This window comes from Columba livia, chromosome 2 (genome assembly GCF_036013475.1).
Source record: "Columba livia isolate bColLiv1 breed racing homer chromosome 2, bColLiv1.pat.W.v2, whole genome shotgun sequence".
NCBI lineage: Eukaryota > Metazoa > Chordata > Aves > Columbiformes > Columbidae > Columba > Columba livia.
The window spans coordinates 49,006,777-49,020,352 of NC_088603.1; the positions used below are offsets into that span (position 1 = coordinate 49,006,777).

Here is a 13,576-nt window from a genome sequence, read left to right on the forward strand (position 1 = left end):
GACCCTACGGAGGGCTTTGATAAAGTGCAGGAGAATGACTAACAGAGTTACACAGATTGACGCAGGTCAGTAAAGAATATGGCATTAAGAAAATTGATCCTTTCAAACCTCCAGCCACATGCTTATGTTAGAACCAGACATGACTTGTGTCTGTGTTTCATACGATACCACTGAGTACCCACCAAAGGGCTTTCCTTCATGTTTAAATAATGAAATGCAATGTAATGCCGACAGGTGCTTTTTCGCAGGTAGAAGGGAGCCAAAGGGAAAGTGTTTGGGTGGACTGAGGCAGAGCCTGGGTCTTCCCTGCCCATTCCACCCCTCCCTGACCTCCCCTGTCCACATGGCTTGCCAGCAGGAGGTCAGCAGCGGCTGGACGTGTCCGTCTGTCTGCAGTGACAAGGAGACAAGCACATGGGCATTGGAAGAGAGAGTAACCTGTCCATGATTGGGGTGTGTGTGTGCGGCATAGCAGCTACAGTGTCTGTGCAGAAGACGGGAAGCCGTCATGGGGAAGAAAAAGAAATGTGCTTTACAGGTCATCATGGAAGACGGTTGGTATCACTATGAGGTCATTTCAGTTTGGACGCTGCAAAATACTTGAGAAAACATCTCATGACTTTCCAAGCACATAATTTTGCTTCTCTCAAAGATCATGCAATTTCAGTTGTCTCATGCAGGGAACTTTTGTGAATTCGCCAAACAGAAGTAAATACTAAGAGCATCGCTGTAGGAAAATAATATAAGATATAATCAATAAGGGACATCCTGCCAAGATCAACTGGCATTTAAGGACTAGCTGTGTAAAGCATTGCATGTATAAATCCCAGCAACAAATGTAATTACTCTTTGTTATTTGTCTTGCAGCCGGAATAGAGATTGATGGACAAATCGAAAGTGACACAGAGAGTGAAGGTAACGTAGAGATTAAAAAACGCGGTCTTGTTTAAAATACGGGAGGTGATAGCTTTTCTCTTTCTCGCTGGCTTGTGGCTTGCTCTGAAACAGGAACCATTTCATGAGTTACTTGTAGGCAAGCAGATTTTTCCCTTGAGGTTTGACTTGTAATAGTGATATGTAAACCACCATTCTGAAGCAGTCTGTGTCCTTTCAACCACGCTCCTGGAGCCAGAGGCTGTCAGTGCCCATGTCCCTTGGCAGTCATCCCCAGTAAATCAGGCATCCTGGTAAGACACCACCCTACGCAGGGCTGTGGGTTGCTTTGCGCTGCGCCAGGGTCCTGCTTTCCCTCCCTGTAATGCTTGCTTAGACCATAACTCACTGTTATCTTGATTAATCATGACCATGAGAAGCTAAAAATGAAAATGGACTGGAGGCAGACTGATGGCTGTCAGGAAAATCAGGAAGAGCCAGGGACAGGATTAAAAACAGCCTTAAACCTTTGTGTACAATAAATAAAGAGAAATAGCCAAGGGGAAGGATTATAACAACGAATAGAGATAGCTAAGAGGTAAGACCACAAGAGCACTGGATAGGTGATATGAATGTAGATGCTACTGCATAAATGGTTCAAAGCTGTGTCTGTAAAATCTATAAAATACGAGAAAGTAATTAGGAAATTACTGGAATTTATTTTTTTAATCACATCCACCTTTCTCATACAGGCAAACAACGAAATTAGATAAAAGTAACAAATGCATGCTCCACATTTAACCTAGTACTTGATAGATTGCAAATGAAAACCACGATAGTTGGCTGCTGAAAAAGAACATTTTTCCAAAGAGGCTAGGTGGTTCTTTGACCTGGATCACTAACTGAAATTCAGCTGAGATGCACCTTTATGCAGCAGCTGAAACCTACCTAATGGCACTTGAAAAATAAGTTGAAAGCTGTTGCTTCTTGTTCCCAGTGACAAGTGTGACGACCATCACCTATTATATTTTTACTACTAGAAAGCAAAACGTATTTGTTTCTAATTTATTTCTAGCTTTTCACCAAAACAAAAATTCAAATATTCAAATTCTTCTTGCTTCTATTTTCCTCATCTCTTAGGCTGCTTATTTTTCACTCTGGATCCCACTCCAGCACAATTTCCTTCTTCCATTACAATTTCACCAACTCGGAGGAAAATGCAAAAATTACTTTAATTTTTTTTTTTTTTACACTGTATTTTCATCAGTAATCAATTTTGGAAAATTAGAAACCAAAAGAATCTGGAAAGCTTCCATTTTAGTGTACTAAGTGGCAAAAGGGATGGAGGGCCTTGAGGTTTTTTGATTTTTTTTTCCCTTTTCCGTAATACTCAGCAATTAAATCACACTCTATTTCAACTCTTCTAACTGGAAACACTTCCAACGTCTGGCAAATGAATTTTTTAGCTTGCAATGCCAAAAAGAATGAAACATGCAACAGAGACTACCTGTTTTTTTTTCTTCTCTGCATAGAGACCTTCCTGTTGAAAAGAAAACTCAGAGAAACAAGATCTAGTGCTGCCTAAGCTGTAGCTATTCTCTATATAAATAGAAGACCTCCATTTCCAGCCTTGAAAACTAAACAGCTTTCAAGGACATTGCACCAACAAGTACACTACATACAATTTCTGTTTCCATTGCTCTGATGTGTTTACAGGTCAGGAAAATATCTATCTGTGCTCTCTGATGGATGGGCTTTTGCATTTGTAACTTATTTCCAATTATCTTATGGTAACATAGCAGTCACTGGTGTGCTAAGATGTGTTGTACTGTCTCAAATGGGAGCCAAATAACCAAAGAGCCGGATGTGGGTCTTGGATGGGGCATAACACAAAGCTCGCTGAGGTTAACGGACTCACTGACTTCGCTAGGGTTTGCATCAGATATCCCGGCTACCTGCACTTTTCTGATAAATCCTCGTTTTGCCAGCATGCAAAGCTAAGTGTTTCCCAAAGTATTTGTTTTTTATCCCTTGCAGAAGATGAAGTAAAGCACAAGACACCTAAGAAACAGCCCCTCAGGAAAACCAGCAGAGCAAGCAGACTTGAAAGGAAAAAGCAAGAGAAAGACAAAGAAGAAGATGAGAGCAAAGAGGAAGACAGTTGTAGCCAACAAAACAGAGCTCCTAGGAAAAAAAACTATCAAAGAAGTGATGAAAAAAAGGCAGAAGAGGAAGGAGGCCAGCAGAGAGACAAAAAGGCTCCTACCAAAGAACAAAAGGAGTCAGAAAACAAAGAAAGGAAAACAAACAAGAAAGAAAAGGAGGGGGAGAACAAACAGAAGCAAGACAGGAAAAACAGGTAATGAAACAATCCCTGAGTAAGGTGCCTTGTGTCAGACTGGCAAAAGTATTGACATGCCAGTGGTGCATGGGTCAGAACTACAAAACCAACAGGCTGCAAATAAATTACTGCTCTCCCAAAGGAGATATATCAGTGGAAAACAGTAGTGTAAAATGCCACACAACCAAACTGCCTCCAAGGTCTTCTGTCATTGCCATTTCTCAGCCAGGATCATATCCATGCATGCAATGGAATGCTGGCATCCACAGCTAGGGGTGGAAAAGCACACTAAAACAAGACAGCTTGGACAACTCAGACCTGGGCACAGTTTTTTGGCTGGCCTGTGGAAACAGGTTAAAATGGATCTCTCATGTTTTCAAGTCTCTTCCTCTCCCAAATCTTGCTTGTCGCAACCCTCTGCTTCTCTCCTTCCGTTTCTCTCTGAAAGTGTGAAACACACTTCTCCAGAGCCGGCTGCAGCTTCAGGCCATGCTTCTGTAGCTGAAACATGGTCCAAAGTGCAATGTCGGGAGAGTTATGATGAGGCACAAACTTCTCCATCATCCTGGCTGGAAGCAGCCTTGCTGTGAGCACGCAGCAGCCGCGCTGGCATCATACCAAGCCAGGGGACAGGAAGGCATTGTGCCCACATCAGAGTGAGATCCTCAGGGGGCAGCAACACTGTGCCAACCCCAAGCAAGACCTTTCCTCTAACTCCTGCAAGTTTTTCTATTTTGTGCCCTTCATTTTGTGTCTCCCTCAGTACTTCTTCTGCTTCTTCCAACTCATCCGATGAGGAGTCACTGTCAGAGGAAGAGCTCGAGATGCTGATGGAAGAGGTGGAGCAGAAGAAAAAACTGATTTCCACGATGAGGAACAAGCCCTGGAGGATGGTGAAGAAGCTCTCGGTGCTCAGGTACTTGTCACACCAGGAACCCACACCCCTGGGGTCCTTGCTTACTGTCAGATGCACTTTGACTTTCCTAGAAATTGCATATTTCCTTCTTTTACTGTAACACCCCAGTCTCAGAAAAAGTGACAAGCAGAGCCAGGCCAGCCTGTCTGGGTTTAAATGATCAAAGTTAATATGTGGAATTTGATTTTCAGCCTCTGTAACCAAAGAACGGACAAGGTGCAAATCTGTTCAACTGATACCCATGGCCAGGTCATTCTACCCTTGTATTTAAAACCGAATGATTCACTACTGTCAGGCCACTTGTTAAAGCAAATTCTGTGCCCTGGTTTGCTTATTCATGCCCTCTGTCAGGCAGAAATCAGAGCAGCAAAGTGCCACATTACTTCACACTTTCTGAGACAGTGCTGCTTGGAAAAATTACTGTATTATTTGAAAAGGTTTATGGAGCAAAGATTATATTGCTACCCAGCCTGCAGTGAATGTGGTAACAACTCAAGCAGCTGCAGAGACCCCCTAGTGCAGGCCAATGTGGGGGTTGTGGGGCAGGGTTACAGAATCATAGAATCATTTCAGTTGGAAGAGACCTTTAAGATCATCAAGTCCAACCATAACCTAACCCTAGTACTAAACCATGTCTCTAAGAAACTAATCTATGCACCTTTTAAACACCTCCAGGGATAGTGACTCCCCCAGTTCCCTGGGCAGCTTATTCCAGCACCTGACAACCCATTCCATGAAGATTTTTTTCCTAATATCCAATCTAAACCTCCCCAGGTGCAACTTGAGGCCATCTCCTCTTGTCCTGTCACTTGCTACTTGGGAGAAGAGACCAACACCCTCCATGCTACAGCCTCCTTTCACATAACAACTCATAACAAACCATTCCCACATCAATGCAGTGATTCAAATCCCAGGTCTATTGGTTAAAAATCCTCTGTAGGCCCTTTCTACCAGGAGAGCTTTCAAAATAGCATTGCAAGGCATGCACAGCCCCACAGGGAGTGGTGATGTCCCTGCTCTGTGTTTGCCAAGAGGCTCCTCAGAGCTGCCGTGACCAGGCTGTGAAGGCTGGCAGTCGTCGTGTGTCTCTGCTTCTCTCTTTTGTACCCTGAAGGCCAAGACCTGCTCCTTTTTCCATTGAAATCAGGAGCCTTAAACACTGCCAATTATTTCTAAAAATCCAGGTAAAGTTCTATGTATGGAAACTGTATTAAAGCAGCTTTTCTATCATGCAGGCATGCTACAAGCCTGAGCTCATTACAAATAAGATCTTATGACCCTCAAAATCTAAAGTTCTGTAATGAAAGAAAGCAGTATTACTTATATTTTCGCTCTGTTGCAGGATCCTGGCTAAAATTCTGCCTAGGATCTTGTTTGATCATGAGTTATCCATCCTTTCATTTTATCCCTGAACCATGGCAATCACTGCTGCCCACTAATGAACCCAAACAGAATTGTTGTATTGCTTGTGTAGGGTTCTCCAAAAATCCCCTCAGAGTGCTGTACATTCACTAGTTATTTTGGCTGCATGAACTCAACTCTGACCCAAGAAAGAATTAGCCCCTTTGCACAGATGAAGAATGTGAAACACAAGGAGAGTGAAACTATGTTCAAGACTTAGAAATCTTGCTTTAGGTTTTCAAATAAAGTAATAGGTAACTTTCCCAAGGTTATGAGCTGAGCTAGCCAGCTATTTCTACCGAGTAGAAGTCTGTCTACCCCACAGGCTTAGGGTTGCAAAGGACTTCCCAACTCCATAAATTTATTATCTTCTCATGTTGCACCAACAACATCAATATAAATGTAATCTCATTCATAAACTCAGCATACTCTAACAGCATCTACCTAGGTTCTTTTCCCTGTATTTCCCTTAGAAATCCATTCTAAAATTAATTTCAATTTGTAGCTTGATTTTGCTCCTGGCCAGTTTACATTCATTTCTCTGGCACTGACATTATCCTGTTAGGCCAATTCTACATGTCTGATATTCATTCAGGGAAATTCTGCACCCTCTTGGAGCTTGTTTCACTAGAAAATGTTCTGATTTTTTTTCCTTGACCAATTCACCAGGAGAGAGAAACTATGGAAGGCAGTCCAGGGTGGGAGAGCTCTGGAGAGAGAGAGAAACAGGCAGGCTGTTGGTCTACACCCAAGGAAAAGCAGGGAGCAAGACTGAGGGCACATCTCCACAGCGTGAGCATTTTGGGGACCCATTAACCAGCCCTGGGTGAGCATGTGAGCTTTGCACAGCACAGCAACACCACCAGCAGATAGCAGCTGGCACCCCACGCACAGCACGGGGTGCAGAGGGCCCAAATCCCTGCCTTCGCAGGGGTAGGGCAGGGAGGCTGCTTTCACACTGGTGCAGGCAGAGGTGAAACGCTAAACACCCCTTTACTCTTTCAATAACACCCTTGTTTATTTTCCAATTAGGGAGGCACAAGCTTTTGTAGAGAAGTTTGAAGGAGCTCTGGGAAAAGGGAAGGGCAAAAAGTTGTATGCCTATAAGATGATGATGGCAAAGGTAAGTGCTGCAATGATGTCAGGGAAAAGCTTGGTTACTTGGTTGTGTGTTCAGTCCATTTTTGGTAAAGTTTATTGACCCATATTTGGCAAAAGAGACACCAGGAAATCAGAATGAAGTTTCCTGCCCACATTCAAAAAAATATTACCTCCTTCAAATCCATGATAATTACAGAAAGAACAAGGGGAAGATTCTCTTTATCTGAATCTCATTGCCACCTTCTCTGAAGCAAGAGAGGGTTTGGAGGAGCAGAATAAAATAGGGTTTTCTGTCTGCAATCTCCAAAACCTTGATCTGTGAGACAAGGTACCCATAAAGAGGCAAGGCCATGCCAAACTCTTGCACTGCCCCGTGGACCCCTGTAAAACTTCATCTTCCCATTAATGACACAACAAGGAGGACAAAGACTGTGTTTTAAGGCTGAAGTTGGTAGCCAAGCTGCATGTTGTCATGGAGATTATACTGAGAAGTGAAAAACAGAGACAGGCCTGAGATTATGAAATCAATGGGAGTTTAGCCACCAGTCTGATGAGAAAGAATTCAAGCTCAGTATTTTATCAAATTAAATTTTGTTTTAAGTAGAGTTGGTTCTGCATCAATTCATTTATTCCAGGGCTAGGTCTGAATTTTCCACCCCTATATAATATGGTAAACTCATAGCACAACCATAGCTTTCCAAAAGCCTGGGAAGGTTAAAATTCAGATAATGAATACGAACACTTGGGGATGGGGGAGTTTTGGAGTTGACAATAGTTTCTGAAATAGTCCAAAAGCTCCGACTCAGACCAGACTTTTTGCTTTGGACCTTACACCCACTTGTAGCAATGCTACCCAACCTTGACATTAGAAAGCCCTGCAGATGAAGCAGCCTCCCTCTTTGCTTCTCTCTGCTCACAGTGGTGTTGTCTTGTTTCAGAAATGGGTGAAATTTAAGAGAGACTTTGACAATTTTAAAACCCAATGCATACCCTGGGAGATGAAGATAAAAGAAGTGGAGAGTAAGTGGAAGTTTGTGCTGTGTGGTGGCAGTGAGACACGTTGTAAGACAGCTTTGCTTTCATCCAAACAACCATAGAATATTTTGGGTTGGAAGGGACCCCTTCAAAGGTCATCTAGTCCAACCCCCAATACTCCAGCTCCCTGGTCCTCACTTTCCACTCTCCCTGGGCACCAATGCTAAACACAGACGCCAAACAGCACTCTGCTTTGCCATCTCCCATCAGCAGTGGGGACTGTCGGGAAGGTCTTGGGAAACACACTGCAGGGGACCTGAGAGTGAAGGGGTCCAGGTCTTATTGAGAACAGTTTAACCCTCCTAAACTCCTAACCACAAAGTGTCTTCTCGTTCAAGGTCACTTTGGCTCCTCAGTAGCTTCCTACTTCATATTTCTGCGGTGGATGTATGGAGTAAATCTTGTCCTTTTTGGGTTAATTTTTGGACTGGTTATAATTCCAGAGGTAAGTGCTTAGTTCTCCATTCAGTAATATCTTGCCATTGCTTAACGTGAGCATGAGACTGATGGCACAAACAAGTGTCATATAACAGGCAGTGCTTTAGAAAAACTAAATGTATAAGGACAAGTATTTGCAAAGAAAACTTACAAGGCTGTTACTGACATGGGAGCAAAAGTTGGACTGAAATCAGGACACGTAAATTGTTACTGAAGATCCTGCCCATCCAGCAGCTAAAACAGGAGCTCAAAAAGCTAATTTAAGGCTATATTTATACTTTTACGAAAGCGAAAAACATGATCTAGTAATACTTCCAGGTACAATCTGAGGTCTAAAAGAGCCGTAAGAAATGGGCTGTGCTCTAAAAGTGATTAAGAATACCCACAGCCCCAAGGCAACAGCCATGGCAGAGCCCCCCAGGAGGAACCATCAAGGGAAGGAACAAACAATCTCCCAAGCACTTTGCCTACTAACTTTTGTTTGGGAGATCTCCCTTTTTTGTACTTCTAATTCAGATGATTCACAAAGAAGCGTTTTATTTTCAGTTTTTCTATATCTCACTGTTCTTGGGGCAGGAAAAGGATCTCATAGCCAACTTTATATGATCATTTAGTGAAGAATTTTTTAACGTAGCCATTACAGTTCCGGCTAAATTACTCAGTGCAGTCTTTCAATGCTGTGCAATCTGCAGACAGCGGCATCTGTTCTATTCAATGCAGATTTTTATGGAGCAAAAATGCAGCACAGAGTCTCTCCTGAGGACCGTGCTTTTTTTCTCCTTAAAGTGGTTGCTCACACTATCAAAAGTAAATGCTCTTTTTCCTCCCAGGATGAACAGACATAACCATTAGCACTGAACAATACAAATATATTTTGTTAGGAATGATGCATATGGTAGAAGACTAAACGGCTTTCATCTTAAAAGTATGCATACTGTTACTCATTGCCTACTGGGCTGTTATGATATGGAGAGTAGCTGGGCAATAAACATTTAATCATAAATTATTTTGAAATTAATTAGATAGCCCTAAAAAATGATAGACTATATGCTAGGACCTTTCTAGGCTACGAATGCTAATGGGGTATTTGGGTATAGGCAAAAGTCAGAGTCTGCTTGTAAATAAATATAGTGGTAAATCTCCATAGCCCTTGGTGTTCTCTCTGGACTTCAATAGCTGCTGGACTTGTTGCAAAACCTGCTTTGTGTGGTGCCATAAGGAGAGGCCGTGCCATGAAAACTGTTCTTTGCATCATTTTGTCATATGGTTTTTGCCCAAATCTAACTTTCCTTCACCTCACCTTGAGATAATTTTTCAATTCAAGACTATATAATACAAAATTCACTGCAAGCTCGACCCAGTGCTCTTGACTTCTCTCAAAGGAGGAGTCCTGCATAAATAGATAAAGCTAATCCCTTTACCACATTAGACCCATGAAGTTCAAGCAAAGAACTCCTTGCCAAACTAAGGACGCTTAAACTGGAGCTGTTCATTGAGGGACACCGTTCCTTAGTGAAATAGTTCCTGTGCAATGGATGTTACCAGGGAAAGGGAACTCCTCTTATTATTTGGGTAAAATTAGTTCTAAATATTTTAAATTGTTGCTCTGGTATTAAGAAATAAAATATATCTTAAAATCAACCAAAATGAAAACCAACCAAAAGTAAACCAAAGGGACTCATTAAGGAAAACAAAAAAACCACCACACAACACCAAAACAACCCCCCAAAACTGTTAAAAACTGTACAATGTGTTATACTATACATGCACCACTGTTATTAATGTTCACCAGGTCCTGATGGGAATGCCATATGGGAGCATGCCGAGAAAAACCGTACCCCGGGCTGAACAAGCAACAGCTATGGATTTTTCAGTTCTTTGGGATTTTGAGGTAAGTACAGGGTTATTTGTCATAAGAGATGAGTTGAATACCTCCTAAAACCCTTCAGAAGTTAGTGGTGCTACAGGGACGAGTTTGTTCCAAGATAAACCGGCAATGCACCTATTTCTTCCAGAAGATGAAGGCACATGCTGCCATGAAATCTTTGTGGATCTCCAGAGATTTCAGGCCAAAAAAGCATGTGCACATGCAGACACTTGCATATGGATCTGAACCACTTCCGTGTAGAATCATGAAATAATTTTGGTTGGAAGACACCATCAAGATCATCAAGTCCAACCATTAACCTAACTCTAGCACCAAACCATGTCCCTATGAACCTCATCTACACATCTTTTAAACACCTCCAGGGAGGGTGACTCCACTACTTCCCTAGGCAGCCTGTTACAATGCCTGACAACCCAAATTTTTCCTAATATCCAATCTAAACCTCCCTTGGTGCAGCTTGAGGCCATTTCCTCTTGTCTGATCGCTTGTTACTTGGGAGAAGATACCAATGCCCTCCATGCTACAACCTCCTTTCAGATAGTTGTATAGAGCGATAAGGTCTCCCCTCAGCCTCCTTTTACCTACACAGTATTTTTATTCATGAATCACAGGAAGCCAAAGTTAGATTGTTTGCTATGAGCATTAGTAGAAGCAGATGACTATACAAACTGCCCAGTGATGAGCTTGGTGCAACTCAAATCATGTTTGGAGGGTTGCCTCATGAAATCAGGCAAAAACAAAAAATCATTTTTCAGAGGAAAAAAATACCAAATAAATACATTTTCATCATCATCTCATATTGATAATGCAGAATTTTATTCTCAAAAAAAAATTATATAGAGAAGAGCCATTTTACTTCCAACTAGAAAGGCAGCCAGCACACAGGTGAAACACAAGAGCTGCTCTGAACCAGATGGTGAGAAGGCAAGTTCCAGCTGTGGAACCCCTTTGCAAGCACGAAGCACCTTGAAATTGCTCATAGCCTTGGGAAGAGGATCACTCCCTATGTCCTGGCCATTCCTATTCCCCTGAAATATTTATATGAGCCTGAAGCTGAAACCAAAGTTTAGGACTTTCACCCAAAAGTAAAGCCTGAGTTTCCAGCTGTCGGCAAGTGCTTTCCTGAAACTCTGACTCAGACTCCCACCCAGTTAATCTTTGCCTTTTAAGATTTAGGCCAAAGGTATTAACTGTTTTTAGGGGACCATCCAAAAAAAGAAAAATGTGTGCACTGGGGGAGAGAAAAGATTCTGCTGTGGCAAATACCTTCTGACCCGACTTTCAAAGCTGCTACTTCTGGAAATATTTTTTTGCTTGTGGGCATTGGCCCACATATTACAAAGTGTGAGACCTTATGTAATAGGCCCCATCCCAATTTCCTTAGCTAAAAAAACCTCAAAACAACACAAGAAAAATCTACTTTAATATCAGCCAAATTATCTAAATGAATTTATTAATAAGGTATCAAACACTGGTGTGTCCAGGAGCCTGACAGAGCCAAACCTCTGATCAGCACCCATTTTCTGCTGATGATCATTTTAGCTCTTGCTCTCCCAGCACTTTCACTCACTTGCCAGAATCCAAAATTCAGAGGTGAATTAGCAACACTTTGAATAACCTTGCACTGAATGCTCATTTGAGCATCACACTGTAAAAAATACAAAAAGCATTTAAACTCATTCATCCAGGGGAAAAATAAAAGTGCCAAAACACACGAACAAAAACACCTGCAGGAGCATTGCTGAATGGCGGCTGCTGATTTTGTCTGAGAGGCTGTAATTATACATATATCACTAAGGAAATTTGCTTTTGGATGAGGCTGTACTATTGCATGAAAGGCTGGCTGCCATGACCTGCCAGTCTCCTGCCTGGGGCTTGGTACACAGATCTACATTGCCCTGCTGTCACCAAGGGCTTGATCCTCTGAACCCTCTGCCATACAGGTCCCCACCCTGTACCCACTCCCCTGCTGCTTGATACCAAGGAGCACCCATGCAACCTTGAGAAGCAATCTCAAGCTGTGGGGCAGCAATGTACACCCATACCCTCCTGCAGCCAGAAGATGTCAAATTCAGCCCTTCACAGGGGCTTGCACTTCGAAAATGAATAGATGCTTATTCCAGTGCACTCCATGGGAGAATCTCAAAGGGGAAACATATTTCAGAGCAGGCATAAAATGAAGAGTCAATACTGTGACCCTGAAAAATACATTTCATGAGAGAGGAGCAAGGGAAATGTATTAATATGCTTTGGCAGCAAGGGGGTCACATCATGGATTTCTAGAGGAGTAGAAAGGAATAAATCTCACTCAGACACCAGACACTATGTCTCACAAATGGAGCTTAAAGAATATACTGGATGATGTGAGCAGAGAAACTCATCCTTCAGTCTTCATCATTTGATGAATCAAAAAGACAAAGGTTTGGGATTACAACCTGAGAAGAAAACACTTCACTAGCACCTTCCAGGAACATAATTTTTATATTTTATGAGGCTTTTTTCATTACAACTTCCCAGCACACGTTATACATAACACATTATGGGCCTCAAGCAGCCGTGCTGTGGTGTGCCAGCTGTGGGCTTGCTGCGTTTCCCCCAGTGGCTCAGCAGCACTGGCAGAAACACATGCAAAGTCGTCCTGTACCTGTGGCACTGCGCTTTGTGCAGGGCAAACATGCAGCTAATGTGGCACCCAGGGATACCAAAGTTTTCTATCAGGTTAGGAATGGAAAACCTAGTGCTTTGGGGGAATCTTAGTTTAATTGGTTAAATGAAAGTGGTCAAACACTAAAAGAGAGAGCCAGAAAGGCTGTGGGATCTCCGTCCTTGAAGATTTTCAAAACTGGACGTGGCCCTGATCCACAGTGCTTAATTTTGAAATTGGCTCTGCTTTGAGCGAGGGCTTGACTAGATCATCTCCAGAGGTTCCTTCCCATGTAAATTATTCAATGACTCTATACCCGATCATTACACAACCTCTGATATGAGCTTCATGTTATGTTTCAATTTCAGTCTTTCCAAAGGCTTCATGAGAGGGGAGCTTGTTCAACTACCATGGCCAGACTGGTTAACTGCACTTAGCTTATGAGCTGAAAGACAACAGGCAAAAAATACAGAAGTACAATATGCAATGATACACATCAACTTGGATGAGATACGACAGAAAAATAGGGAGAGATTGCTAACACAGATTAGGAGATCTGCACACTCGCTGAATGCCTAACAGTGTGTATAGCAAAAAGTACATCTACTTGAAACAACATAGTTGATATTGTGTATGAGCTCCGCTTTCCACAGGAAAGCAATGCTTTGATTTTAGTCTTTAGTTATATTTGCTCTGCAGGTGGTAGTCAGCAACAGGAACTAAATCTGCAGGGTACCGAGCATCAGCTGCCTCCTAGCTGAAAGGAAAATTTTCATATCATGGTGGGAAACCCCTTTGCTACAGCATTTCTACAAGATCTGAGTGTTTGATACTGACTTAGAGAAGCAGGTGGGCTACAGCCACAAAAAGCAGTAAGGAGGCTTTTCTGGGAGGGATGAAAGAGTGATGGATAAAAACTACATTTTAGTTTTAAGCCAG

At 42.4% G+C, this 13,576-nt stretch overlaps 1 protein-coding gene across 1 annotated transcript in view; it reads left to right on the forward strand.

The window, feature by feature from the left end:
• The first annotated feature begins 508 nt into the window (after window positions 1-508).
• Window positions 509-13,576, forward strand: part of TMC2 (transmembrane channel like 2) — a 33,454-nt gene continuing 20,386 nt past the window's right edge. The window contains exons 1-8 of the mRNA XM_065051807.1: window positions 509-554; window positions 868-915; window positions 2,911-3,232; window positions 3,978-4,130; window positions 6,564-6,654; window positions 7,571-7,652; window positions 8,006-8,112; window positions 9,898-9,996. Coding sequence (XP_064907879.1) covers window positions 509-554; window positions 868-915; window positions 2,911-3,232; window positions 3,978-4,130; window positions 6,564-6,654; window positions 7,571-7,652; window positions 8,006-8,112; window positions 9,898-9,996 — 948 coding nt within the window. The remainder of the gene's footprint in view (window positions 555-867; window positions 916-2,910; window positions 3,233-3,977; window positions 4,131-6,563; window positions 6,655-7,570; window positions 7,653-8,005; window positions 8,113-9,897; window positions 9,997-13,576) is intronic.